Source organism: Coprinopsis cinerea (assembly GCF_000182895.1).
Source record: "Coprinopsis cinerea okayama7#130 chromosome 3 map unlocalized cont3.3, whole genome shotgun sequence".
Classification (NCBI taxonomy): Eukaryota; Fungi; Basidiomycota; class Agaricomycetes; order Agaricales; family Psathyrellaceae; genus Coprinopsis; species Coprinopsis cinerea.
In genome coordinates this window covers 241,255-267,530 of record NW_003307542.1, presented here as the reverse complement: position 1 = coordinate 267,530, position 26,276 = coordinate 241,255, and the positions used below count along the sequence as shown (strand labels likewise).

The following is a 26,276-nucleotide window of genomic DNA, read 5'->3' as shown; positions in this document are numbered from 1 at the left end:
AATCTAAACCTATGCAGGGTCTCCCAGGTGCCCGAACTTGTTTTCAATTTTACCGACCAACGAGTTGATAAAATTGGCTGAAATTTTGTGAACAGGTAGCGTTTTTCAAAAGCTATCGATTGCACATAGTTTCATATTCCTAGGTGCAAAAATGCGTCGGCGGCCAAATTTTTGGCGCCAATGCGGACAAAGTCCTGTAAGGGCTGATCCGCCCGTTCAATTTCTTCCATATTTGTACTGTAGGATCCTTTCGACTAAATATATCGTTTCCGATAGCTTTCGGAGATTCAGGAACCCTTTCAAAAAATTTGTTGAGTTTGACTGTCCACGACTGTACGAGCTCAGGGCCGCTCTCCACAATCGTTCTGACCACCCATGGCAGATATGTACAATTCTGGCTCAATTACCTGGACACTTTCCTTGCTGATGCGACCAAAGGACCAGAGAAAATGCACAAAATACTGCCCATAACTACATTTTCTCCAGCTGTCTAAACGTCGCATCCAAAATCCAAGCTCAAACTTGCCCTCTCAAACCTAGCTGTCGTTCAGCTCCATTTGTTGCCTGTCTAACACTACAAAATCTGAGAGCCAAGGCCTTCAAAGTACATGCCAACCATGTTATGATCTCAGCACGTTCGTCCGAGTCGGTAAGCGGGACAGCCATCCAAAGTATCCTCCCACCCTCGCGGCTCGCCAAACGGCCTATGGTCCTCCTTCTCGGGGAAGGCACAGGCTAACATCTGAAGAGCAGTTAAAATGAGACAATGTGGATAGAAAGCCATGAAAGATTGAAACTTACAGTCGTTTAGCCACACACAGGTGTAACTAATGCATGAGGTTAATCCAATGTTAGGATAGTGCAATACTGTATTCTCAGATGCTGGCGCCTACCCTTCAGAACAGGTCGACGGCCCTGACCACCCGAATCCACCACCTTCAAGTTTGTCCCGGTTAGCAGTTGGTTGGCGGTGCATTAGAAGAAGGTAACGCAACGTACACATAGTTCCGGAACCACCTCCAGGAAGCACCTGTGGGGTTGGTGCTCCATGGGCCACTTGGCCTGCCCAAAAGGCAGCGACGGCAATTGAAACGACGGTCTTCAGCAAAGTCATAGTCTGAACGTTGCGGGAGTTAGCGCGGGGCCTCGCAGACGACATAGCCTCTTCCTCCACTATAAATCTGATTCTGAATTCAACTGCCAATTGAATGATACCAGTTATTCCGGAGATCCTCAGAAATGCGTCCTTATCGCTCCTGTCAGCGCCAGGTAACGGCTTCCCAACCTTTCATTCGGTACTGTACAACCGAAGTCACAAGGAACCGGGATCAGGAGAGATGCCTTCGAATTCAAAAAACACTATACTACAGTCGAAGACACGCATAAACGGCAATAAGTACCTTAAACTAGGAAGCTGAAACTATCTCGTTTATATATCCTTAAAATCGTGATAACATTTCGATGCTCGTAACTGAAGAGGACTTTAGTTTTCCGGAGATACGCCTCCTATTTCATGACGTCATAGTTGTCGCCGCTATCTCCCTGTCCTGTGTGAGGAGAATAGGCTAAGGCCTTGGGATAACCGGAGGAATGGGGATGCCGGGAGGTAGGGGAATTCCTGTGGGTGCAGGGACAGGAATAGTAGGTGCACCCGTAAGCGTTCTCGTGATCGGCGAGTCGGCAGGTTGGCAGAAGCTTGCGTCTGTTCATGGTTCGAAGCCAGTTAGTTCATGTTGTTGTCCGGAGACGACGAAGAGGAAGGCGGTATACTCGGACTCACATTCATTATACCTCACGCAAATGAGCCTAGTCGGGTAGATTAGCACGATGTCTAGTCAGATGCTGTTGAGAAAGTTCTTACCCTGCAGCACAGGTGGTTGGCCCCGTCCAATGAAGTCCACCACCTAAACATCGGCGAGTTTATTATAAATGTCGAGATATGTCATGGAGATGCCATCGTACACATGGTGGTACCTCCTCCCGGAAGCTGTATCTGTGGTACTGGCGTAGCATGCACGATCCTGCCAGCCAACAAAGCGGCAACGAAAATCATGGAAGCAACTGTCTTGAAGCCCATTGCGATCAAAAGATATTAGAGTAAGCCTAGCAGGGGATAAGCAGGGTGCGTAGGTCCTGCCTATCCTCTCTCCTTGCACCACTATAAATACGCACCTGGTTGAATTCAATTGCCGTTACTGCTCTAGTTAGTTGTAACAATTACTGATTCTTCCGGAGATTCTCAGACTTCCCTCCTTATCGATATCATATGTATGCCCAGGTCAGGTACATCTGAGTAGAATCCCCCTTTCGGTAGCGCTCAACCTCCGTTAATATATGCTTCAGTTACTGATTATCGAAAGAGGCAACTGGCAGTGTTCTTTCGGGACGGTGATATCACACTCGGATAGGGCGCTTCGTCCGAAGCCCACTGGAGATTGTCGCCTGTAAAACGAGCGGAATAAAGGAAGTCCGTGGCCCATTTTTAATTATCCAGGTCCGTTGAAGCAGGCTGTAGTCAAGTCGTCACACAACGGTGTTTTTCTCCGAGTCGAAAGGGAGTGACGGTAGTGGGTATGTAAGTTGTTCTCTGAGATTTATGTTACAGAAGCGATTTCCGCCTTTCATTAATACGTGTGGTATAATCAAATGCTCAAGGGAATCCGGGGATGCCAGGGACTCCAGGAATTCCGGGAATTCCAGGGATTGGGGGGACTCCAGTGGGTCCAGGAACGGGGATGGTGGGGAATCCAGTTGCACCAGGTCGGGTGGTTCCTTCGGTGTTGGTCGATTCACGAACGCAGAGGCTGACGTCTGTGGAATGGGATTAATATTACACTCGATTAGAACAGAAGAAAGGGCTTACATTCATTGAGCTCTCGGCAATAGAAGCTAGACAAACCGAGTGAGCTAAAACGGTGGAAGACGGCTTCAGGATCTTACCCAGCGGGGCAGTCAGTTGGGCCCTCCCAGCCAATACCGCCGCCTAAAAAGGTGTGGGTCAACAACGCTCAAGATAATCGGAGGAGTCGCTCATACACATCTGGACGGGGTCCGCTTGAGGGACGGGCGTTGCAAAAGCAACGTTACCAGCGAGCAAGGCAGATGCGAAGAGGACGGCGAGTTTCTTGAACATGGCGAGAGAGTAAAGCGTTCAGCTGAGGAGCTACAATGTAGCAACCCAGCCTTTTAAATGTTCACGGATATTGCGATAGGTCGGCGTCCGTTCCGCTGGTTTTAGGTGTCAATAATCGGTGCTAGGGGAAAATAGACTCAACAAGGCACAGAAATCAAAGAACACCTGCGATGAGGTTGCCTAGTATGTCATCTATGAGGAGGTCTATCTCTCCCAACCTCCTGCTTACCTCTCCGTTAATCATCCGAGATATCTGAGTGTGTGAGCACGAGTCGCTAGCTCGAATCTGGCCGAACGACGGCAGTGTATACAGAGGAAGCTTTTCTCTTACAAAAAGCCTTGAATGACGGACTACTGTTGCATATACGTTACCACATATTCAAAAAGCATATTCCCGCACAATCAAGGGCCTGGCGAAGTTCGCGAAGGCAGAGAAGTCCTGGACGTCTCCGATACGGGTGGGCGCTTAATAGTGCGGAGATAGCCACGTTGGGAGAGGGGCTGGGAACAAATTGGATTGAGGGCGCTTAAACGCCTCAGTCACGGGATACACCCACCAATTGGGCGCCGACTATTCGCCCTCTCACTGAGCCACGCCCTTGTCCAGGCGTGACCTCGAGGGCCGCTTTCTTTACAATCGCAACTTCCATTTATCCGAACTATCCCACCAGAATATCTGCGTGGGGGAGCGTGGGGACTCCACACGCGGTTGGGTTTACGAACATGCGAAAGCTGAGGAGAGTTGAGGATCGTCAGGAAGCAGTTAACTCTGGATCGATATTCGATCAAGCTTCTTCGAAGCGTCGTCGAAGCCTATTCCCCAGGATTGACAGTAGAACAACAGATACCTTTTCGCGCGCTGCCGAACTACGGGTATGGGGGGTATGACATAGGTAGGTGGTAACCATTTCAAGCAATCGTCGTTACACGTCGTGACAGAATTACACATGAAAAATATTACACGTTTTGAAGTTGAATGCGAATGGGTATCTTGCTGATTCGCCGCCTAAACGCCCGGCTGAATCGTTCTACATAGAAACAGAAATGGTAGGCCATTCATGGCCATCGACCCCGTGGTCGTCTTGATGTTGCTTTCATTGCTCAACACCGGGGGAGTCCTTTGGTGTCCACATGGGCACTCGCGTTACGTGAATGCACTCGCTGTAATCTGATAAGATCGAGGGTCAGTTGCCTGTCGTCAAGTCCCAAAGAAAGGTGGTGTGGTCTCACTCTCGTTGAAGTAGAAGCACACATGGCTGCAGCGCAGACGATGAGTAAAGGCACTTCGGAATACCGATGCAGTGACACTTACTTGGGTTTACTGCAAGTCGTGGGGCCAGTATATCCCTTTCCTCCACCTGTACGGAGTCAGCTAAGGTCAATGGCCATACGTCATTACGCACATTGCGGGGTAGGCAGCTTGACAACCTGGGGACTTGGAAGCGCTGAAGCAGTGAGGGAAACAGCGAGGAGGACGAAGAGGCTTTGGAACTTCATGTTGAGAGGCGGGAAGACTGGGTTGTGTGTCGAAAGCACGAGGAAACCTTGCACAATCCTCGCTACAATTTATAGCTCTCGAGCTCCCTTGTTAGCCTTGTGGATCGAAGACTTACCAATACAGTCGATCTGGCGCCATGAGCAAGTAACCCCCAGAAGCGGAAGGTTGAACTCGCTTCGATGTCATTGCTTACAATACCGAGAGAGTTTTGAACAGAACAGCGAGGCAATTAGGGCCGGAAGACGAACGGAGCCCCATCGTTTCAGGCAGCTTTTTCTCGAGGCTGTGGACGAAATGTCTATTCTTGGATGTTGGGGCGCCAGCACGGAGTCGGATCCCACTGATAATGTTGGCAACCTAACTTGTTAAGGACTGTTGGTCGTTACATGACCGGACAGCTGACGAGCCAAGCATTTGTTCGGGTGCATCAGCGCAGAATAGTGGAGTCAAAAGGGTCCTGAGACAGTGAGAGCGGGCGCGAGGGCACCGTGGAGGCTCGTGTGATTCGGACTTGGTTGAATGGATCTCCAGTTTCCAGAGCGGCGAGCAAGGTGGTTGGGCAAGACATATCCATCGGGTGTTCGTATTTCGCAGATGTGAGACATCGAAGGGGCGGACGGGATGGAGAAGCGAGGGAAATAGTTTTCCCAGTTGTTGCAAGGTCGGTTTCGGATGGGTGTCGAGCCAGCTTAAAGGCAAGCAACAGTGTGCTTAGACTTTGGACATTCGGTGACTAACGTCATCATTCCACTCAACAACATAGACAGGATACGTCTCCCTGGCATACTCGAGTATCCTTGGCCCCAATAATGATGCCTGCTGTAATTGAGGATGAGCGCCCGAGGTATAGTCACCAAGAGGGAAATGAAGTACACACGACCCTCGGTCTAGGCCAGAACGCCACCCTGTATTATTCACTTCCTGTTCACCCAGGTCATCTTCAGCGTGTCAGACATATGTTTGAACAGGACGTACGCGCCACTACGCACCGACAATGTGGGCAACGGAACACTGTAACGCCTGTCTAAGTGGTCAGTCGGAGGTGTTCAAGAGACCGATTGAAGTTTTGTTCCGCAAAAACACCGACAAGAGGACGTATCTCTTCACGGATCAAAGCCCTTCGACAACGAGCGCCAGGATGCAAAGCGGATGCAAAAGCGTTACCCGATAGAAAGAGACCTCGCGTTGTGAGTTCTGCCCGTGATGACTACCGCGGTACCAGAGCAGTGGCTGCTGGAAGGAGCTGGATGATCTGCAAACTGGAGTCCAAGTAAGTACTATGTCATTGACGTTTCAACTTGATAGCCAGCAAGTCAAAGACGTGTTCTTTTTCTGTATTTAGCAGTACATTCGTGAAGTTTATCGTAACGTTGGACACAATCCATCACATCTCGATGGCGATCATGAAGTCATATAACATCACCTCACCTCAACCTACCCCATCATCAATGCATCAAGGACGAGGAGTGTAGGTCGGCTTGACGGTGGTTCGAGGGACAGTCAAAGTGGGCTTGACGGTGGTGCGGGGAACAGTCAGAGTCGGCTTGACAGTGATTCGAGTGAGGGAGCCGGTGGTGATGACAGGAGGTGCGGGCTTGGGGGGAATAGGAGGGAGAGGGGGAATCGGAGGGACCTCTCGCGCACGGGGAGTCCAAGTAGGCTTAGGCTCAATGCGGGTGAGGCTGGTGAGGATGATGGTGTTGGCAGCTTCAACCTCTTCCTCCTCTTGAGGGCGTGGAACGAAAGTCGGCTTAACGTCGATGCGGGTCAAGCTGGTGAGGATGATCCCGTCAGCGTCGGCTGCAGCATCGCGCGCCTCATGGGGCTTAACAGGAGGCCTGGGTGTGGGTCTGGGCTTGGGTTCGATGCGGGTGAGGGTCCAGGTAGGCTTAACGTCACTGCGGGTCAGGCTGGTAAGAATAATAGTGTCGGGCTCCGCCTCGCGGGGACGGGGAGTCCATGTTGGCTTGGGCTCGATGCGAGTAAGAGTCAAAGAGGGCTTAACCTCAGTACGCGTGAGGCTGGTAAGGATGATGGTGTCAGCCTCGGCCTCGGCCTCTCGAGGGCGGGGAGTCCAGGTAGGCTTAACATCAATGCGAGTCAAGCTCGTGAGGATGATCCCATCGGCCTCAGCTTCGCGGGCCTCATGCGGCTTAGGAGGCCTGGGTGTGGGCGAAGGCTTGGGCGTGATCCTCGTGAGACTGGTGATCACAACAGGGGGAGGTGGGCGAGGAATGACGGGTGGCTTGGGGGGTTGAGGCTTGGGCGGACGAGGGGTCGCGGTGGGCTTAACCTCAGTGCGGGTGAGGCTAGTGATGATGATGGTGTCAGCCTCAGCTTCGCGTGGGCGAGGAGTCCAGGTTGGCTTGACGTCGATGCGGGTCAAGCTGGTGAGGATAATGCCATCAGCTTCGGCCTCTCGAGCGCGAGGAGTCCAAGTGGGCTCGGGCTCGATGCGAGTGAGGCTCGTGAGCCAGATCGGGGGTTCAACCGCACGTTGACATTGGGAGTATTCTAGAGAGCATAGGTGAGAGCAGGTATGGACGTCAGAAGCAATTAAGCGTACCTTCGTTCAATTTAACGCAGACCTCTCTATGGTGACGTTAGTGGTATAATTAACCAGGAACGACATGCTCTTACCCATCGATACATTCGGTCGAGCCTTTCCAATTGGCTCCTCCACCTGTGCAAGGACGTTAGAAAGAGGCACCCGACATCCACACATGAAACGTACATTGCTGTCTAACAGGAACAGCGGCCAGAGCCAAGCTGGCAGAAACAAGCGCGACGGAAATCTGAAGCTTGACCATGGTTCTCTGGGGTCGATCAGGGACAAAGAAGTAGAGAGATTAGAACGCGGCTTTTAAACCAAAGGCTAATGCCAATTTTGACTAGGTCATGTGGGATAGGTGGTTACCGTACGACGGTCTATGGCCACGAAGGGTTGCTTCCATTTCCCCAACCAAAACCGAACGAAGGTAGTCGATTGTGCGGAATCCATGAGCGGGGCTATGAAAAGGGGCTTGAAAGCAAATGGGTTTTCCGGTATTCACCCGAAATCGAGCTTAAAATTGACGCCATTTTCCCTGGAGATGTCATGGACCGAAACATGAGGTTACCTGGCAAGCTCGAGCGTGAGACTGTTTCTGCCAGCGGTGTTTGACAGATAAGGTCGTCGAAGAGCCAGAATTGAACATTCCAAGACTGGCAACGGACAGAGAGGCCAACAGTGCGCGTGTAAAGTCCAAAGACAATGGGAGGAATGAATAAACCGCCTGCTCGGCGCGACCGATGAAGTTCCGGAGTCGGACATAGCGCGTCTTTTCATTGAGAAAAGAGGATGAGGAATCATGGATAGTCCGAGATGGTTCGATGTCTGTGAAAGAAATGGAGTGAGGTTTAGGCAACCGTGCTGGGAACTTGTTCAGATTGCAAACTACTCGCGATGTCAAAGGAGGTCGTATTGCGGCTTCAGTATTCAGAAGAATGTACATTGGGCGGTCACCAGACAGTATCTGCGAGAACGTTCCGGGCAATGTCCTCGGCGAACAGTTTGTCGGCATAGGCTGCAGCGTTGTGTGAGTATCAGAGTTAACGGGGATACTATAGCTGCACTTACTGCTTGGGTGGTAGTTGTCACTGAAAATAGGTCTGTCAGTTCCCCGTTGATAAGGTGAACCCTAAAAGCATACCCCCAGAAGATCTCAGGGTCTTCTTTGCCCCAAGAGGTGGCATCCTTGAACCCATACTCTTGAGGAGAATCAAGGACCTTGGTGTAGAACGCATTCGAGTCCCAGAAGAAGGTCTTGATCTGTGTCGAGGTCAGGACCGTGGCTACTGAATAGGTAAGAAACGTGGCAAACCTTCCTGTCAGTGGCCTTGAGAGCCTCGATCCTCTCCAGCAGTTTGCGGTTGTAGCTGGCAATAACCTCCTTTTCGATAGCCCTGCCAGCATCGTCCGTTTGCTCCAGCATCTACACAGGGGTTATCAATCCGACATCATCGGCAGGGTGTGACAAGGCGTACCAAAGGCGATCGATCAATAGGTGGGACATTCACGAAGAGGAAGTTGCGTCCTCCGGCATCATACTGATAGAGTGTGTAAGTAAAGCGCCCAGGAACGCAAAATGGGGAACCTTACGAGCTTCTGGACCAAACCGAAATAGGCATCCAACAATACATCATTGAATCTGCGAGACAGTCAGTCACAAGGAGAAGGCGACAGCAAGGTTAGTCCATACTCGTCACGAGATCCAGGCAGCCACCAGCTGTTGCCAATATCGTTGATTCCAATGAAGATGGAGAACAAAGCGTTCTTGCTGGTCCAAGGGACGACGGCGGGTTTCTTCGCAGCGTACTCGAGGAACTGATCAACCTGGCCGGTCAAATGAATGAGGCCAGGCTGCCAAGGCGTGACCAGCTTGTCATCAATGACAGCTCCACCGTAGGCGTAATTCCAGGTGAGGACGAGCGAGTTGTTGTACTCGGTGGTCAAGTAGCCAACCCAGTTGGGACCTCCAGTCGCAGTCCAGCCAGGGTAGGGCGGGTTTCCGAGGGGGTTTCCGGGAGCCGGTGGAGTGTCGGTATGGTTGAACCAAGTCTGGGTGTAGGAGTCACCACTGAAGATGGATGTCAGGCAAATTGATAACACGCTTGGTCGCAATGCTTACAAGCTGAACCAGTAGTTGGGTCCAGAGCGTCCTGAACGACAAACGATGAGCATGCGGACGAGTGAGCCATTGCAAAGCATTAACCTTTGGGTGGTACGCGAGGTGGACGGGCGCTTGCGAGGGTAGCAGAAGCGAGGAGGACTGAAGCCAAAGCTTTGAAGTTGACCATCTTGACGAGGCTTTCGAGAAAGCTGGGGAATTTTAAGCCATTGGACCCCGCACTTTAAACGTTTGGCGTCGTAATAGCAAGCGCCAATGGTGACCTCGCAAAAAGCCCGTCGAATGCTCATGCGAAGGTTGCAGTTCGAAGGATGTCTTCTCCTTCTCCGGAGATCATCCGAGGGATGTTCTGACCGTTCACATTTCTGGGGGGTGCATAGGCATCTCCAAAGCTGTTGAGGTAAGTAAGCGACAGTGTAGCGTTAGCCTCTACGACTTGGACGCGACTGACCTACGTTTTGTGCAGGGTAACAGACCAAACTCAATGGGATTGGGATCGACCCCAGATTTCGCGTAAATTCCGGGGAAAGATCAGCACCCGTGGCCTTCTGTGATTTTCTGTGATTTGCTAGGTGCTCAAGACGGCGATACCCCGAGATTCACGTTGGGCGAGGCTTCGACTTCTCCAACAAAGGAATCGCGAGACTGGCGTCACGATTTCCAGGCAGCTGAGCATTTTCCTGAATAATTCCTGAATAATCAGTGAGCAGCGGTGGGATATATCTACGTAGACACTGACCAGCGTGCCGGCGGTCGTCGTCGTCGTCGTCGACGGCGGCGGCGATCAAGGTGGTGGTGGTGGTGGTTAGAGTGAAAAGCGGGGAACGCGCTTGGCGGCGATAAGCGGGGTCAAGGAATGTGGGAACACGCCGACGGTATTTCCTGTTAGAGAAAGCCGACGCCCGTGCGCGGGAAAGAAAGGGCGGTACATTCCGAAATGTCTATATAACCCCTGTCAACCCGGATACCCCCTCCTTGCCTTCTTTCTTTCCTCCCTCCAAAACTAAAAGAGCGCGCTTCGCCGCAGAGCCTGCTACTACCGAACTCCGCTTATACTTACACTCCCTCCTACACACAAACCTCTTCATAACTAATCTGAGCTACGCCCATACCCACCTCCTCATAGCGCACTCTTCTGATTTTGGATTATTGGAACACATTACACAGGTAGCATTTTATTACTCTGTCTGCACGCAAGGAAGCAGCAGGTATGAGTAAGCTGCTCGAAGACTGACAGGTCGGCCAAAAGCTAAAGAAACTGCTGCAGAGCAGTCAAGGTAAGAAATCACAAGTGAAGACGCGGCTTTACGACTGGAAAGGACAAGCAACCATTGATTCTGAAACAGAGCTGGCAACAGAAGCAGACCAAGGAGGTGCATATATGGAAGGTGTGTCGTGGGAGAATATAGAGTCGACATGACAGCTGGAGCGTATTGAAAACCTGCTACTCCAGGTAGTAGCAGGAATGTTTTGCAGAGCCTGACGCCTTTGGATATAGCTGATACCAGTCTACGCACCACTCAGACGATGCTCACAGCCTGCACCCAGGTCAGCTACCGAATGGAGGGCATAACACGGCATATCAGTCAGACGACTCAGATAGGTAGAGGTTTGGATGGTGCGCTATATGCCTCGCGCTAGCTCAATCATTGTATTGCTTAGTGGCTTTCAAGCTCTAGCCTGGGGCTCAGTCCACCTGGAGAGAACCGTGTCCATCGCGGTCATTGTGGCCAACAACGTTGCCCCCTGGCTATATGCGCCGCGACTCTGACCTACACCGTTGTGTCTATCAAATGAGGTCAGACATCCCAGTTTTATTCCTGTGAATTTGACGTGCATTCGTTGACTTTACTTAGCGTTACCGACAGCATGCCTTGTGCATACTAGGCATACTGGAGTCTTTGAATTTGTGAATTTGTGGACCTCGACAGAGTGTGTTACAGCAACTTGGTGCCATAGTAGTCAAAGCTTCTGCCCAATGACGCTCACTTATTTTCTTTAGACATCTAGTCGCTGAGGACGCCCAACTCCCGGTTGTCTGCTAAATTCGAAATGTATCCTCTATTCCTGGACCCGTCCGGTGATGTGGCTGTGGTACTCCAAGTCATACATCATGTTTCCTACCCTTCCAGTTAAGCAGAGGTCTGTTGTGCCCTTTCTTTAGTTTATTCCTCCGTCAGACTGAGGGATATCCGACTCGCATCCACCTCGCGCAGCCGCCCGTGTTCGAAACCCCGACACCCTCATCAATCAATAAGCCCAAACAGACCCGAGACCGAAAACTTTGGTTCGCTGGATGATGACATCGTCAAGCTACCCCGATGTTGACCGCTCTCGCCAGGTCCCGGACTGTCTACCGCACGTCTGTCGCGCGAGGCGCGCGATGGGCATCGCAAGCTTCACCACCAAAGCCCCCAGGCGAGAGCGCGAATGAATCCAAGGAACCCGACACGAATGCCAGCGCCAATGCAAATGCTGATGTGAAGCCGGAACAGGATTCTGTCGCGTCAGAGGGGTTCGCGGCGGGGAAGGTGCCCAGTCTTGACTTCTCGCCTGCTGCTGAAGCTGCGGAGGAGGAACCCAAGAGGACGGGTGCCAGGTCGGCGAAGGATGACACGACTCTGTCGACGGAGAAGCGGAGAAAGGCCGTTGGACGGGCCATGCTGGCGCTCATGGGTGCTGGATTTGCAGGTTATGCGGTTTATATGGGTCGGGAATGGGATGAAGAGGAGTTGAAGGCGAAGAAACTGGTGTGTATCGCGTTCTCTGATGCTGAATTAAGACTGACCTTTACTAGAACCTGGCGACCGCACCGTCGACGTGGTGGGGACGCACGTCCGAGCGGTTTGGTGACATTTTCGATGTATGTCGACTTCTCCAGGCTCAAGCTTCACAAACTAACCCCTTTGCAGTATTTCAACAAACCTGCCTGGCCTGAACTCCTTCCACCACCCATGCCTCCTCCACAAGGCAAACCTTACACTCTCGTCATCTCGCTGGACGACCTGTTAATCACTTCTACTTGGGATGTAGGTTTCTCATTTCCATTTCATCTCTCCCAATTTACTGATGGTTTCATAGCGCCAACACGGATGGAGAACAGCCAAACGCCCCGGTGTCGACTACTTCCTCGCTTACATCTCCCAATTCTACGAGGTCGTGGTGTTCACGTCACAACCCTCTTACGTACGTGTTCACGGCTCCAGTGCCCATTCCACGCTCGCTGAACGTGTCCATAGACTGCTGCCCCGATCCTTGAAAAATTGGACCGCTACAATTTCTTCATCACCCACAGACTGTTCCGTGAAGGTACCCGCTATCTGAATGGCAAGATCGTCAAGGTGCGTGAGCTGTTTTCGACGAAAGTCAGCCGCTAAATTAGGTCTGCAGGATCTGTCGTACCTCAACCGTGACCCTTCCAAAGTTCTCGTCCTCGACACCAACCCTGACCATGTCTGCCTCCAACCCGAAAATGCTGTCATCCTCCCCAAGTGGAAGGGTGACCCCAAGGACAAGGGTCTCATTGCCATGATTCCCTTCCTCGAATGTATGTGCCGTAAATTGACCTCTTGTATTCGTGCCTAACTCCTCCCTCTCAGCCATCGGAATTTACAAACCCCCCGACATCCGACCCATCCTCAAGGCCTATGAAGGCAAAAACATTCCAATCGAGTACGCCAAAACCGAGGCAGAAGCCAAGGCACGCCACATCGAAGCCTGGAAAGCCAAGCAGCCCGGTGTCTCGAGCGGCTTCATGGCCTCACTCTTCGGTCTTTCTCAGAATGTACGTTCCTCGTATCTCTGTTGGTTCTATCCAACTAACCCTGTCGAATTTCAGCCTCATGCATCCACCAGCGGCCCCCCTCCTACCTACCTCGAGCAGAAGCGCAAGGAAGCGCAGATCCAGTACCGGGAAGAGCAAAAGTACCTCGCGGAGAACAAGGAGATGTTGGATAAGCTTATTGAGCAGGAGCAGCAGGCTATGGCGCAGCAGGTCCCTTCGAATTTGTTCGAGGCGTTTGGGCAGATGGGCAAGCCCCCTCCAGCTCCTCCAGTGCCTGGCCAGCAGCCTCCTAGCGCCCCTGGTTCCGAGCAGGCGAAGGCGTAGTGTTAGAGATCGTCGTGGATTAATGTTATTTGTACACTCTCCTAATTACATCCCCTCTCTGAGCGTTGAATACACATTTGTTATTCGCGTCGAAACGGCAAACTTGAGGCGGTCCAATGTAACATTTAGTAAGTCGCTCCTAAACATTGACTCTCAGTAGAGAAATCACTTACTTTTTGTCCCACTTCGGGGTATCGAGAAGTTTCGGGGTTGAAGTATTATAATATTCAAGTCAGAGTTGGCGGAATGTGCGGACACGGAAACGTCAAGTCGGTTACGAGACCCCTTCACCGAAATCCGGGCGCACCGAAATTTCAAAATCTCAGAACACCGAATTTGTATCAGGTTCAAAGGCCACTGGTCCTGTTCATAGAACTGGCTTTCAGGGCTCCGAGTCAGCGAAGGCAATGGAATGGAATGGGAACTCAAATAGATGCCTTCAATCCAGGTCTATCTTCTAAGACGATGTTGTCAATTAGACCGACGTGCTCGAAAATCCTAAGTGATTTGGATGTGCGCTCTGGACACTCACAATTTCGGTGTTCCGAGTTTCAATTTCTGTGTTGTATCCTTACTGATTTCTCTGTCCCTTCAGTTGCATAATGTCCACATTTACGGAGACAACGAAAGCGGCTTCAAATCCAATTTCTCGCAAAATATGGCGGTTAGGTGCCATTTGTTGAATGTTACATTTGTCCACCATACAGACTTAGCAATGAGCTTGGTACGTCTTTCCTATCTCGAATTTCTTTTGAATATCCTCCATCTACCAGTCACCTCCAGTCTACTGGCCCCGACTCGGATATGTTTGGCACTGCTTGTTTTGGAGGTCGTCGGAGTCCGAAAGCCGCATCTTCCCCTTTCCGTTTCGCCACCACGACGGGCGTCGCGCTCGACGATGAATGTGAGTATTCCCGACGACCAGCTATAGATTTGGGCGCTGACGACGATGAAGAACCTCCTTAGGACCCTGACCGAGAGTCAGGTCAGGCCAGGGAGCGACCTCAAGCTCCTGCTGACGGCGGTGAAGGAGGCCCGTGTAAGCAGCCTAATATTCCCTGTTGTCCGGCGTTTCTCAAGGTTCTTTTAGCGCCAAAGCTATGATACCAAGCTGTCTGACCCGTTTTACGAGTCTTTGGACAATCTCCTGGCTGATTTGAGGACCATCACTATTGTGAGTTTACCCCGGCCAACTCGCGTCACGCGTCTAAACAGCTCGACTAGGACAACCGTGATGCAGAGGCATTTCTCAAGCCTGTTTCGAGGGTGGAGGTCCCTGATTACTATGACTGTGCGTGTGGAACTCAAGAGGAATATGCCGTGCTAACTCGTTTGGACAGACATCACCAATCCCATGGACCTCGGGACAATGGCCAAAAAGGTCAAGAATAAACAGTACAAGTCGAAGCGGGAATTCAAGGACGACTTGGACTTGATTTGGTCCAATTGTTACAAATATAATGCGGCGGAGGTGCGTAGATGTTCACTATCCTTAACAGTTGATTCTGACTTGAAGCGTAGGACCATCCACTCCGGCAATGCGTCGATCGACTAAAGGCCAAAGCTGAACGACTGCTCAAGCACATCACCGACCGCAAGGACAGAACAGACCCCTCGATACCGTTCCAATTCGCCCCGCAACAACCGGGAATCGCTCGCCCAAAGGTCAATGGTGGGGGGATGGTCAACGGACACAGCCGGACACCGAGCAAGTCGTCGCGGAACCCGACGTTTGCAGAGTCTCCGGCTCTCGTGCGGACACCGGCGGGAATGGCGCTGTTTCGGGAGTTGGATAGAGGGTTGGATAAGGGTGATGCGAGGGCGGGGGAACGGGTAAATGCGTTGGTGGGGAATGTGGGCGAGGTGGACGAGGATTCGGATACGCTCGACGGTGCCACGGGCGACAAGCGGAAATTGAATGGCGCAGCAGAGAGACCGAGGAAACGGGCACGGTTTGCAGCACTCCCGGACGACCTGTCGCAACTGTGGTGGCATGCCGTGCACAACGAATCCATGATCGCCAACGGGATACCGGAAATACCATACGCATCGTCGTCACAAGCATACGAGAAGAAACGCCGGAAACAGAAGAAATCGTCGACGACGGCGACGGCGACACCGCAGCGGGACAACCCGAAGTCCCTGCTCAATTTGATGAACAGCAACATCAAGACGATGCGCAGGATGCGACAGACACACTCGAAGCTGTCGGCCGTGGTTGCGACTCTGACCGCCACAGAAGATCCCGACGGAGACGGCGGCGTGTTTGGTCTGGGGCCGAGCACGAGCATGGCAGGGGGCGTACCAGGTCCGGTGCCTACAGCAGAGGACGACCCGACAGACGACAAGATCGACGAGCGTCCGTGGATAGACAGGCTCAAGGGGCCGATTGAGATTGGGGATGCGAGTGCCCATGATTGCATCAATTGGATGGGGGAGAAGGTGCTGGAGCATGTCGGGTTCCAGGGGACGTCCAAGATGGCGCTGGAGGTGTTGTCGACTGTTGCCTCGGATTATCTGCTCAACGTGGGGCGCACCATCCGTTTTCTTTCTGACAAGTATGGCAAGACCATGACTCCGGAGGTGGGTTCGTCAGTTTGCTGTGGAGGTTGATGCTGACCCTTTGCAGGAAATCATCCTCCACACACTCTTCGAGAGCGGCATCTTCAAGATTCAAGAGCTCGAACGATTTATCTCGGACGACATCGAGCGCTACGGGATGCGGCTGGGCGAATTGGAGAAGAAGCTCGCAGGCGCCTACCGCGACGTGGTACGTCATCGCTCCCCGAGCGCCTCACGCTCTATTAACCATACACGCAGACATCTGGTCATGAAGCGCTTGAGGATGAAGGACTGTTCGAAGAAGACGATGAAGAGGCTGGTGCACTGGCCATGTGAGTATTCAACTCGTCTGATTCGTTTACCCGAAAGCTAACAGATGGACTAGTGGCGACTTTGCGGACACACTGGGAGAAGACTACCTTGGCCTCCGCGAGCTTGGAATTGCGGACGAATTCAACCTCACAAATCTTTCTATACCCAAAGCTCTCTTACGGCGGAAGAGACTACAGAAGCTTGCTGCGTACGTATCTCGAACATGCGAACACAGATGTCGATTGACCCCAAGTGTTTACAGCGCCAAACCAGTGGAGAAGCCCCTCGACTACCCGTTACCTCCGCCCTTTCCTCCTTTTACGCTCTCCCGTGCAGAAGATCAAATCGGCCTCCTCCAACCGTATTACCACGCCCGATTTCAGCAACTCGCTGCTGCGCAAGTACCACCTCCACCGCCACCTTCAATACTTGCTCCTCCCTCGCTTCCCGGTCCCTCGTTATCCCTACCACCGCTCGCAGGACCATCGCTCCCTCCGTTACCTGGTCCTTCCCTTCTTGCCCCTCCGCCGTTACCCGGACCTTCGTTGTCTGGTCCTGCACCGTATCCTCCTGTTCCTTATCCCTCTGCGACCCCGACACCGGCGAGTCCCGTCAAACCACCGTCGACACCCCAGCCACAGCCTTCACCCTCTCAACCTTCTCAAACACCTCAACCTCCTCAACCCGCTCAACCCTCTCAACCACCTCAGCCACCTCAACCGCCTGGAACCCAACCACAATCACCACCTCAAACCGCTCCGAACCAACCTCCAGCGCCCCCACCCATCCCGCCAGATTTGGCTCTCCCCGACGACCCCGTGCACGCGTTCCAAACGAAGATGGGGCCCATTGGTCAGATTTCGAAGCCGAATCCCACCGCGGGGCTGCCCAAGAAGAAGGCGAAGCAGGTTATGGAGGAGGGAGGAGGCTCAGGTGGGGGTCCCATTGTGATTGGACCTTCTACGAGTACCGGAGGAGGAGGTTTACCAAGCGCAGGAACCACCGCGGGTGCAGGACCGTCCAACGGTCCTATAACAGCCGGTACGACGTTCATACCGACTGTCGTTGGCCCGAACGGGTTCATCTCTGTCAGCATGGACGGGTCGGGGAAGAAGAAGAAGGCGGCGGCTGGGGCGGGTGCTGGGAGTGGGAGTGGGCCTGGGAGGAAGAAGAAGGATAAGGATAAGGAGATGAAGGATGGGACGGGGAGTTTTGTGTTGCCTGTGTCGGCTGTGTCTAGTCATGCTTCTTCGAATGGGAGTTGGGGGCAGGGACATGGGAATGGGCAGGGGCAGGGTCAGGGAGGTAGACAGGGTAATGGCAATGGTTCGTCCTCGTCGTTTCCTTCTGTTGTTATTGCGAGTGCGTGACTTGGGGGCGTTGGCGCCATTTCCTCTGTTCCCGTTTCTGTTTTCTTTCTATGTATTCCTTCGTACCTCAAGTCACGCACGGGGATGCCTCGTTTCTTTCTCTTCCGCTTTTTCTTTTTTTCTTTCTCATAGTACGAACTTCTTTCTGACATTTTCACTTCTTTATGGCTCGTTTTACAGTATTTTAGATCCTGCATGTCGCACATACTAGCACTCACGTATTCATCCATCCATCAATCGTCGTCATTTCAACGTCTGGTCATCATCGTCCGTCTCAACTGGTCATCTCATCGTCCCCGCATATCGGCAATTCGACTTTTCTCCCCTGGAGCGTCCAGTCCTCGACTTTTCTCTCTCCCCAGGTCGAACCCATCTTTCCCGCGGGATAATTCGAATGCCATTCATGATTCAATTCTGTCGCTGTTAGTACCGTCCATCCGTTATCGCTGTTTTCCATCATCCCGTGCAAGGATCGCTGTCGTTTTCCTTCCCGCTTCCTTTTACTAATTCATTATTCAGTAATTTGATTTTTTTGGTCGGTGTTTCCCTTTTTTCGTGTTGTTTTCTTTCAAGGGTGGAATTCAAATGTCGTCTTTTCTGAACTTGGTTTGGGTGTGATTGGGACGCTGGACATTGGGCTAATGCTGGATATGAAGAGATGAATGTTCGAGGGCAGGATTTTGGAACTGCCACTCCTCTGGGGCGGTGGCAGTGAATGCAGGTGTAGGACAACGCGTCGGAGAACAAGGCCTACAACCGTCACGTCGGCTTTGTGGAGGCGGGGAGAAGGACCAGAGCCACTCCCGCCAGCACCCCGTTTCGTTGTTGCTTATTGCACTCATGAATGAACAGGTCTAGCATTCACTCTCCTTTTCGTACCGTGATCATCTTCGCCTCAGGTCTTTGTTTTTCAAGCGATGTAGGCTCCGGGGTGACGATGGGCAAGGGTGCTTTCCTGGAGGAACAACACTTGGGTTGTATTGTGCCACAGCTCCGTCGCGGCTTTGCTGGTCGTGCATCATGATTGCCTACGCTCCAGACCTGTTTGGTGGAGGTGAACGTTGTCAGCCGCCCGTTGGTGACGGCGTATTGTTGTGCAAGGAGCCACAGTGGAAAGTCGGGTGGAATTTGGGTATAAATACAGGCGCCTCGAGAGTGGAAGGAAACCAGCAACATTCCCTTCCTTTCCTTTCTTTCCTACTCTTTTCAGATTCTTTACCGCCTTCTGTGAAGGCCTTTCCCCATTTTCTTGACGACTTAACACGATCCTTACGACTCCTTTTAAACCTCTTTCATTCACTACTACACTAACCACTAACCATATAATGCCCGGTTTGAACAAATCCCCCGGTCAGGCTGGTGGTTCTGGCAAAGGCAAAGGCAAGGGCAAGGCGCTAGGCCTAGATCTAGTGGTAAGTGTTTCGAGTATACCAAAGTCTCAGTCCACTGTACCCGTACTCAACTCTTGACCTCGTGAACAGCTCAATGGAAGAAATGGGGACTCAAGCAGCGACCACGCCCCCGAGCCGAGTGCCAGTGCCAGCTCTAGCACCAGCCAAGCCCCCGACCTTCCGTCGACGTCCAGTTCTGCATTGCCCACAGACGGAAATCCCAATCCAGACCTCACGCTAGGAAGCGCCGCCGACCAAGGCCAGACTGTCCTTGTCAGTAGCGATACCCATGGGCAGGGACTTACGCCTCTGTCAGCGAGGTTCTTGTCTGACGGAGAGACCGAGAGCCACGGCCAGAGCTCGCAGCAGTCTGCCAACGAGACCACCATGCCATGCCCGGGTGCCCCTCTCCTACTGCCAAGAGATCTGCCAGTGTGCTGTGCGCGGCATGCCTTGGGCACGAGTCCCGACGAGCGCTGAGCGCTGACTAGCAGGGTAAACGCTACGAAGCGGGGGTCATTTCACCGGCGTGGTTATTAACTTAATGGCCACGATAGTGTATCTATCATTCTGAACATTAGACATACATAATTACTTGTCGAGCAGCGCTCTTTAATTACTTCACTCACGGCTTTCATGATCCAAACAATGGACAATGTGTTTTCTCTCCACGAAGGATGGTTTACATCCGCTGAGCCTGCAAGCCAAGTTCGCAACAGAAGAACCATTGCATTCGGTATACACAAGCACACATCATGTTACATCATCGAAGCACAAGTAATACGAGAGCGAGAACGAGAAGGCAGCATTCAGATCGCCGCGGTGAAGGAACGAAGGAACGGACGGAAGATTCTATGACGTGGACGGCGACCCTTTACCAGAGCCTGGTCTCGAGGAGAAGGTCGCTGCTGCCCTCCAAGCCGAGGCAAGCCTTCAAGAAACTCTCGAGAGCGTTGCGCTGCCTGTTCAAGCTGTTGATGACCTCAGTGCCTAAAGGAATTGAGTAAGCATCGACGTAATGAAACGAAAGGGTAAACGACGACGTACCAGGCTTGACGAGAGGAGCCTTGAGCATGTATGAGAGCAACGATAGAACCGAGTAGAGGGGCTGGAAGTCAGCCTGGCCCTCCTTGCGGTACTTGACACGGGTGAGGAGCTCAGCCAAGATGGCGAGGTCGAGGATGAGGGGGGTGGCAAGCAAGGAGTCCTCGCACTCGTTGAAGATGTTGATGACAGAGCGACCACCGCAGAAAATCTCGGAGAAGTACTCGTCGATGGCGCGCTTGGAGTCGCCGACGGCGGGGACGTACTTGATGACGACGATGTGGTCGGGATGCTCGCCCTTGCCGATGGGGACGCCTTTCTCGCCGACCTCGGGAGCCTTGAACAGGAGGCGGTTGGCGTTGACCATGTCGTCGACGACGCTGCTCTTGCTGATCTCCTTGCTCTTGAACTGGCGCTCGGCGGAGAGATTCTCGCCGTCGTTGTTGCCGAGATGGTTGTAGGAGGCGATGGAGAGGGGCTTGATGCCAGCGTTGACGAGGAACTCGGCGAGAACGGACTTGAGCTTGGTCTGGCCGGACTTGAGGTCATCACCACCGATGAAGGACTTCTCGCGCTCGGCGAGCTCGATGGCACCAGGGACGAAGGTGTTCTGAGGAGCACCGTTGATGAAGGGCTCACCCTCGAGGATGGAGGCGACAGCGAAGAGAGTGGACGGGGAAACCTCGGAGTGGGAGGTCTTGATGGCGTTCAAGAGATTGTCGGCCGTGTCGTTAACGCCGGGGATGATGTCGCTGTATCGCTCGGTGTTGGCAGTCCAGAAGACGATAACGCGGTCCAAGTCGTTGTCCTGCTTGAACTTGCGGATGTCCGCACGGATCTGCTCGAGGTGGGCCTGCTTGTCGTTGCCGGGGATGAGGTTGTCGGCACGGGCCTCCTGGTTGGCGGCGATGAAGTCGGGGTAGTAGATGGAGGGGAGTGGCTTGCCGAGGAGGGCCATGTGGGGAGCGACCTGGCGCTGGAGGTCGTAGTCGAGGACCTTGGCGCGGTACATGGCCTTGTCCATGGGGGTGCCGGAGATGTCCCAGCCGCCCAAGACGAGGTCATTGGGGTGGACCATGGGGAGGAGGTCGGAGACGGGGACATAGATGTCCTTGCCGGTGGTAGAGTCGACACCAAGACGGAAGGTGGAAGCACGAAGGAGGGAACCAATGTAGTTCGGGGTTTGGAGACCTTCCTTGGTGTTCCAGGTGATCTGGTGACGGTTGGCGAGGATGGTCGCGCACAACGTGGTTCCGTTGTTGCCGCCAATACCGATCATCATGAGACTATAGACGCGATCGATTAGACATTGGCCAAGAGTGATGAACGTGGAGAATTGCTTACCCAGTCTTGTTGACCTTGCGTTGAGTTTGGAATTCGACGGTTTGAGTGGTGGGGGTAACGACATATTGGCCGTTCGAAACTTTCACTTCGGTGCCGCGGTTGACGAACTTCGCGGTGATGTGCTCGTCGGTGAACGAGGTGTTCTCGGACTGAACAGCAATGGCATGTTCACGACGAGCCGAAGTGGGGTGCACCGGGACCACGCCCTCGAGTTGAGAGTCAGGGGTGTTGTACCCAGAGGTGTTGTTGGCGACAGCGGGAGCAGACATGTCGGATGAGAGTGGAGAGTTGAACGAGGTGGTGGTGGGTAAAATCAATATCTTAGGACGTGGTCGGCGCACGAGTGTTTCGAGCCTCTATGAGTGTTGTGGGAGGAGCAGAGCTGGTTTGAGTACATGCAAAATTTGCAAGTAACTCAAGGAAGATGGTTTGGCCTGTAGGGCGAACGCAAGCGATGGAGCAGTGGAAGAAAGAAAAGGCTGTAGGACCTGGGGGATGACTACAGCCGTGAACGGGGGTTTATATAGATTGCTGGGGTTGCTGTTGTTTGGAGACGCAAGGGTGCAGAAAGCAAGAGCGATGGCCAGAACGATCAGTACGAGGACAAATTTATGTCACCATCAAATCATTTTAGAAGTCCGGCCGAAATCGCCCATATGGCGCCAGAATGAGGGTTTCCATTCTGTGCGAAAACCAATATGGATAAAGATAAGATTTGGAGATATGATGGGTAGTCAACAGGCATCGAGCTGTTCACCACGAAGGCCTTGGGTGAGCTGAAGACGAGCGACATAGCAGTGACAAAATAAAATCCAGTCAAAACCCTGAAGAAAATCGACGAACCCGTGTTCATTGCCCAGTACCAAGACATCCAAGGTCTTGGTCAAAAGGGGTAATTTGAATGAGGAAAAAGGGCTGCGGGCACCATGAGGCGGTATACCCGAACTCGGAGCATTGGAACAGGCAGGAGGCGAGGCCCAACTGCCGTGCATTTCCTGTTCATCAGCGACGCGTGTTTCTCTCGAACCGAAAGATGGACAAATGCTTGCGACGACAAAGTGATCCCTTTCTTCGAATCAGTTTTAATTTACCCACCACTGGGAGAAGAGACGGCTGAAACTCTAGAAGGATGCAACCTTTGCATCGTGTTCGAGGGTTCAAATGTTCGCTTCTCTTCAGAGAACTGAATGAGATCTTTGATTTACCGTCGAAACAGCGACCGAAATCCACGTCGATGTCCGTCGTGGCGACACTGACGAGGCAAGGGTATTAAATTGTACCTGTTGGAAGCTGTCAGATAATAATGTGAAAAGGCTAGGTCTAATGCGAAATCCAGACCCTTGGGGTCAATGAATTCAAGTTGGGCAATGTTTGTGAAAACTATCACATTCCTCCTTCACAGAATTGCCGCGTTCTAAGCGTTCGAACTTCCTTCGCGCCGTTGCTTGACATTAGGGCCGCACACATCGCGTCCGATTAGATAGTAGAATCATGATAGAAAGTCAAACCTTAGTTGTAGCTTTAGCTGTCGCGACCATGTATTCTGTGCCGCTGGGGTCCTCCAGAATGATCAGGTTCGCTTTTGGCTATTAGAGGTACATGGTTGGTGCACCTTTTTGCAAGGGGCGCTCCATACATCGAATCAAAAGGGTGAGTTCGTCTCCAGAACGAAACTAGATCAACGTCAGAGATAATGGACTCCGGGCAAACTCCGTGATGGAAGATCACTCTTGTCAACCTTCTTTGGGGTCTAACAATAAAGGTAAAGAGGTATAGAAATCAGAGAACGCGTGAAGAACGTAACGTGCTTAGTCTTATGTGCTATCTCGACGCTCGTTTAAATGGTGCCACGATATCCTTTCAATTAATAGAAGAATACGAATGCTGTAGAGTCTCGTAAGGTATACAGCCTTCCGCGATACCGCGAGAACGAAGACGAAACCACTATAGCGAGATCCCTCACAGCATGGTGCCTCATGTTGTCCCACAACGGTCCGAACTATATTATGGGTGAACGAAAAGCGAACACGTTTTCTGCCCGTACACAAGAGTATCCCTTTTGAGCAACCTCCGCCACCAAGGACGCACGCTCTTGTGATTGCAAAGGTACTCGGTCACAGCCCTGACCAGGGGGATCACATGCCCCTTTACTACGGGGTCCTTCCTTTCATGAACACAGAGGCGCCCTTCGCCATAAAGATCATCACAGATAACAAGCTCTGGGTGCTTTTTGTCACCTTTACGGCGTTCTACCATGTTCGACCGCGTTCCCTTTCGACGTCATCTGAGGCCGCATGATCGTCGGTTTCCATCTGACAGGTTCTGATACCGTTCGGAATACATACCAATGGTCCCAGTCCAGACTTCCTTCTCATCTTCACAAACGCAACAATGAATGAAAAAAGAGGGTTTCAATTACACCAGGGCTTGACCGTCGTATCGGCCTCGTTCCTTGAATTTCGTAGCTCTTTCTCTCAGGGTTGTGAAGCGAGGCATTCCTTCCCCATTCCACAAGTGTTTTCCCCTTCAAGATAAAAAGAGAGCACGGGTTCCCGATGACTCCTGTGTGCCGTTTATGTGGAACTTTACTGGCTCTCTAGTGATCGTTTCAGTATTATTGAATTGATATTTTGTCGGATAGGATTTGGTCGAAATGGATCAATCATGGTGTTATAGTAGACTTTAATTGTTAACTCGATTCCCAGACAAACATCAGACTCTCGGACAATACAGGAGCTGCACATATCTATCGTTTATTGAACAAAAGGCATATGAAAGGGAACCGTCTTCAGTTCAGCAAGGTAAGGACGGGCGCGCTATGTCAAAGATTCGAAAGCTGTTGAACGCGGCCGCAACCAAAATCCCCGAGAGCGGGTCGAAGTCGAAAAAACTTGCCTCAGGCGGAATGGCAAGAAGCCGGACTGGATACGATTGTCTGGTTTGAAGCGGTGAGTGGGCTTCCTGCGTGATGTCGTGGCGCGATGAGAGGCAAGCGAAAATGGAAGAATCTGTAGAATGCGCTTCTCCGAGCGCAGGGTGGAGATATAAGGAGGCCAGTACTTCTCGACTGCCGTACGCCTCCCGGGCGACAGTTTTCATGCATATGTATTCGCCGGGATAATCGACCCTTTCCCGGCCCAAAGGTTTGAGAATGCTGTTGCGAGGATTTCGGGTGTCCTGGAGACCATACCAAGTCGTGATATGGATGGTGCGATCTTGCTCGTGGATTAAGAAAACAATGTCATTGCTTTCTTTGAAACCCCAGTGTGGCATCCAATCGAACGCACGCAGGCTTAGATCACTATCGGGGGTTTGGTGCTTGATGGGTAGGCGGATGAGGTGGGAGGGACATGGAGAGGGGGGAACGGAAGACAATTGCAATATCTCGGGCCTGCGACTGGGTTCCTGAATAGGATTAAGTGGGGGTATCTCGAACGCAACCAGTTTATCTTGGTGTCGATAAAAGGCGTTCCCTTGCGAGGCAAATATCTGGGTCAAAGTAATGAGGACCGATGGGAGGAATAGATAGATGATCAAAGCACTGACTGTGATGTCTAGAGGGTCGTACTCTCCTTCAGACACTTTCCAGGCACAGTAAGCGTGGTTCCTGAAGTCCCACACCACCATGACCCCATCCACAAAAAATAACGCTCGACTCTCAGTTAAGATCTTCAGGTGGTCGCGGTCGGGTCGGGAGCCTTCGTCGCGGATAAAACCAAGATCCCCCAGTTTCGTCAGCTGAGGCTCAGTTCCCGAGAAACTGAGTTCGTACGCCACGAATATTGACAGCCATTGGTCATGCTGGTCCAGGGGGCTAGCGGACTGGGTTAGTATTTGGGTTTGAAGGGAATATGAAATCGGGATGCTCACTGCTGGAAACGCTCGCGAAGCTCGATGGTAGGCGGATTAGTTGGGTACTTAATTCTCTGCAGTTTCAACACGATTTGAATGGCTTTAGTGTCGCCGCCCCCTGCAGTCATTAAAGTCGATTTCGAGGAAGGGGGAACCGGAAATTTTTTGATAAAGATCGGAGGTTCATGGCTCTCGAGGAATGGCGCGAGGTCCCACACCTGAAGCCAAAGTATTGTGAGAACCAGAAGGAATCGGCCGCCCGGAGTGAGGTACAGAGCCAACGGGTGCACGTTAGCCAAGTGGTTGTGCAATATTCTCCTCTCGAAACTTGGAACCGGCTGGAGGTCGTGCGGCGATAGGCTGTGATTATGTTGCATATTAAACACGGGCTCTAAGCTTCGCGTTGTGCGTCGAGCTATGGACTCGAGGCATTGTGAGGAAACTGGGGCCTGGAAGGTAGGAAGGAACAAAGGCACTCTGAGATTGATTTGAGTCAGACAGGCCTTCCAAATCTGTTCATGAAACGTCTTCTCCACGTCGTAGAGGTGTTTGCAAGTCTGCGAAAGCAAGTCAGGCTGAGCAGTGTATGCTTTATGCCACTCCTCTTACCTGTCGTGTTGCAACAATATCTTCCGAATCGGAATAGTTCAAAATCTTTATGTGCAGCTCAGGCGGTAAACTCAAGAAGCTGGAACCGGTCGACATTCTCCAAGTTGGTGGTGGTTGAAGAGAACACGAATACTGGTCGAACTGCGAGCGGTCCTCAATTCCGTTAAGCCGAAGCCATCTCCGCATTAGGACAAAGCCCCCTGTCTGGCGGTAAATTCCACATAGTCTTTTGGACGAAACCAAACGTGCATTTCGTGTGTACAAGAAGTTCTACAGGTAGCCACGCACCTAGATACGCGTCTCTATGAATAGGACCTACTACCGATACTTCTTGGAATCTCGTCCAACGCGAAGTACCAGGGGAACATCTGTCTTGCACCCAA

General features: G+C 52.1%; 12 protein-coding genes across 12 annotated transcripts; 3 read left to right on the top strand and 9 right to left on the bottom strand.

The window, feature by feature from the left end:
• Positions 1-704: 704 nt before the first annotated feature.
• On the bottom strand, positions 705-1,159 carry CC1G_06010 (hypothetical protein; the record flags this gene model as incomplete). Its single annotated transcript, XM_001829749.2, has 4 exons — positions 705-742; positions 802-827; positions 894-936; positions 1,000-1,159. 4 exons carry the CDS (start codon positions 1,157-1,159, stop codon positions 705-707), a joined length of 267 nt encoding a protein of 88 aa, XP_001829801.2.
• A 170-nt stretch (positions 1,160-1,329) lies between these two features.
• Positions 1,330-2,126, bottom strand: CC1G_06009 (hypothetical protein). The gene is made up of 4 exons (XM_001829748.2): positions 1,963-2,126; positions 1,862-1,904; positions 1,781-1,806; positions 1,330-1,702 (listed from the first exon to the last, which is right to left on the bottom strand). Exons 1-4 carry the CDS (start codon positions 2,075-2,077, stop codon positions 1,566-1,568), a joined length of 321 nt encoding a protein of 106 aa, XP_001829800.1. The 5' UTR covers positions 2,078-2,126; the 3' UTR covers positions 1,330-1,565.
• A 524-nt stretch (positions 2,127-2,650) lies between these two features.
• CC1G_06008 (hypothetical protein) lies at positions 2,651-3,133 on the bottom strand (the record flags this gene model as incomplete). Its single annotated transcript, XM_001829747.1, has 4 exons — positions 2,651-2,811; positions 2,864-2,889; positions 2,941-2,983; positions 3,037-3,133. The coding sequence occupies 4 exons, from the start codon at positions 3,131-3,133 to the stop codon at positions 2,651-2,653; spliced, it is 327 nt and encodes a 108-aa protein (XP_001829799.1).
• Positions 3,134-4,227: 1,094 nt separating this feature from the next.
• Positions 4,228-4,630, bottom strand: CC1G_06007 (hypothetical protein; the record flags this gene model as incomplete). Its single annotated transcript, XM_001829746.1, has 4 exons — positions 4,228-4,301; positions 4,364-4,389; positions 4,446-4,491; positions 4,537-4,630. The coding sequence occupies 4 exons, from the start codon at positions 4,628-4,630 to the stop codon at positions 4,228-4,230; spliced, it is 240 nt and encodes a 79-aa protein (XP_001829798.1).
• A 1,454-nt stretch (positions 4,631-6,084) lies between these two features.
• On the bottom strand, positions 6,085-7,441 carry CC1G_06006 (hypothetical protein; the record flags this gene model as incomplete). Its single annotated transcript, XM_001829745.1, has 4 exons — positions 6,085-7,145; positions 7,198-7,223; positions 7,272-7,314; positions 7,366-7,441. 4 exons carry the CDS (start codon positions 7,439-7,441, stop codon positions 6,085-6,087), a joined length of 1,206 nt encoding a protein of 401 aa, XP_001829797.1.
• Positions 7,442-8,132: 691 nt separating this feature from the next.
• CC1G_06005 (fungal cellulose binding domain-containing protein) lies at positions 8,133-9,470 on the bottom strand (the record flags this gene model as incomplete). Its single annotated transcript, XM_001829744.1, has 9 exons — positions 8,133-8,197; positions 8,251-8,270; positions 8,324-8,442; positions 8,495-8,605; positions 8,658-8,720; positions 8,773-8,821; positions 8,873-9,250; positions 9,302-9,332; positions 9,386-9,470. The coding sequence occupies 9 exons, from the start codon at positions 9,468-9,470 to the stop codon at positions 8,133-8,135; spliced, it is 921 nt and encodes a 306-aa protein (XP_001829796.1).
• A 2,152-nt stretch (positions 9,471-11,622) lies between these two features.
• Positions 11,623-13,409, top strand: CC1G_06004 (import inner membrane translocase subunit tim-50; the record flags this gene model as incomplete). The annotated part of the gene is made up of 8 exons (XM_001829743.1): positions 11,623-12,051; positions 12,099-12,164; positions 12,214-12,330; positions 12,383-12,487; positions 12,541-12,642; positions 12,692-12,848; positions 12,901-13,085; positions 13,140-13,409. The coding sequence occupies 8 exons, from the start codon at positions 11,623-11,625 to the stop codon at positions 13,407-13,409; spliced, it is 1,431 nt and encodes a 476-aa protein (XP_001829795.1).
• A 949-nt stretch (positions 13,410-14,358) lies between these two features.
• Positions 14,359-17,653, top strand: CC1G_06003 (hypothetical protein; the record flags this gene model as incomplete). The annotated part of the gene is made up of 9 exons (XM_001829742.1): positions 14,359-14,448; positions 14,500-14,583; positions 14,634-14,700; positions 14,750-14,880; positions 14,931-15,992; positions 16,039-16,179; positions 16,230-16,303; positions 16,357-16,491; positions 16,546-17,653. The coding sequence occupies 9 exons, from the start codon at positions 14,359-14,361 to the stop codon at positions 17,651-17,653; spliced, it is 2,892 nt and encodes a 963-aa protein (XP_001829794.1).
• Positions 17,654-18,978: 1,325 nt separating this feature from the next.
• On the top strand, positions 18,979-19,524 carry CC1G_06002 (hypothetical protein; the record flags this gene model as incomplete). The annotated part of the gene is made up of 2 exons (XM_001829741.1): positions 18,979-19,065; positions 19,135-19,524. 2 exons carry the CDS (start codon positions 18,979-18,981, stop codon positions 19,522-19,524), a joined length of 477 nt encoding a protein of 158 aa, XP_001829793.1.
• A 394-nt stretch (positions 19,525-19,918) lies between these two features.
• CC1G_06001 (inositol-3-phosphate synthase) lies at positions 19,919-21,859 on the bottom strand (the record flags this gene model as incomplete). Its single annotated transcript, XM_001829740.2, has 3 exons — positions 21,433-21,859; positions 20,092-21,374; positions 19,919-20,034 (listed from the first exon to the last, which is right to left on the bottom strand). The coding sequence occupies exons 1-3, from the start codon at positions 21,699-21,701 to the stop codon at positions 19,919-19,921; spliced, it is 1,668 nt and encodes a 555-aa protein (XP_001829792.1). The 5' UTR covers positions 21,702-21,859.
• A 1,162-nt stretch (positions 21,860-23,021) lies between these two features.
• Positions 23,022-23,688, bottom strand: CC1G_14076 (hypothetical protein; the record flags this gene model as incomplete). Its single annotated transcript, XM_002911498.1, has 3 exons — positions 23,022-23,105; positions 23,396-23,431; positions 23,521-23,688. 3 exons carry the CDS (start codon positions 23,686-23,688, stop codon positions 23,022-23,024), a joined length of 288 nt encoding a protein of 95 aa, XP_002911544.1.
• A 537-nt stretch (positions 23,689-24,225) lies between these two features.
• Positions 24,226-25,989, bottom strand: CC1G_06000 (hypothetical protein; the record flags this gene model as incomplete). The annotated part of the gene is made up of 3 exons (XM_001829739.2): positions 24,226-25,246; positions 25,303-25,841; positions 25,894-25,989. 3 exons carry the CDS (start codon positions 25,987-25,989, stop codon positions 24,226-24,228), a joined length of 1,656 nt encoding a protein of 551 aa, XP_001829791.2.
• Between the last annotated feature and the right edge of the window lie 287 nt (positions 25,990-26,276).

Coding starts and splice junctions, on each gene's coding strand:
- CC1G_06009 (XM_001829748.2), bottom strand. CDS start 2,077: ATGGGCTTCAAGACAGTTGCTTCCATGATTTTCGTTGCCGCTTTGTTG. Junction 1,905..1,962: donor GGGAGGAGGTACCACCATGT/GTACGATGGCAT, acceptor GCCGATGTTTAG/GTGGTGGACTTCATTGGACG. Junction 1,703..1,780: donor TTGCGTGAGGTATAATGAAT/GTGAGTCCGAGT, acceptor AACCATGAACAG/ACGCAAGCTTCTGCCAACCT.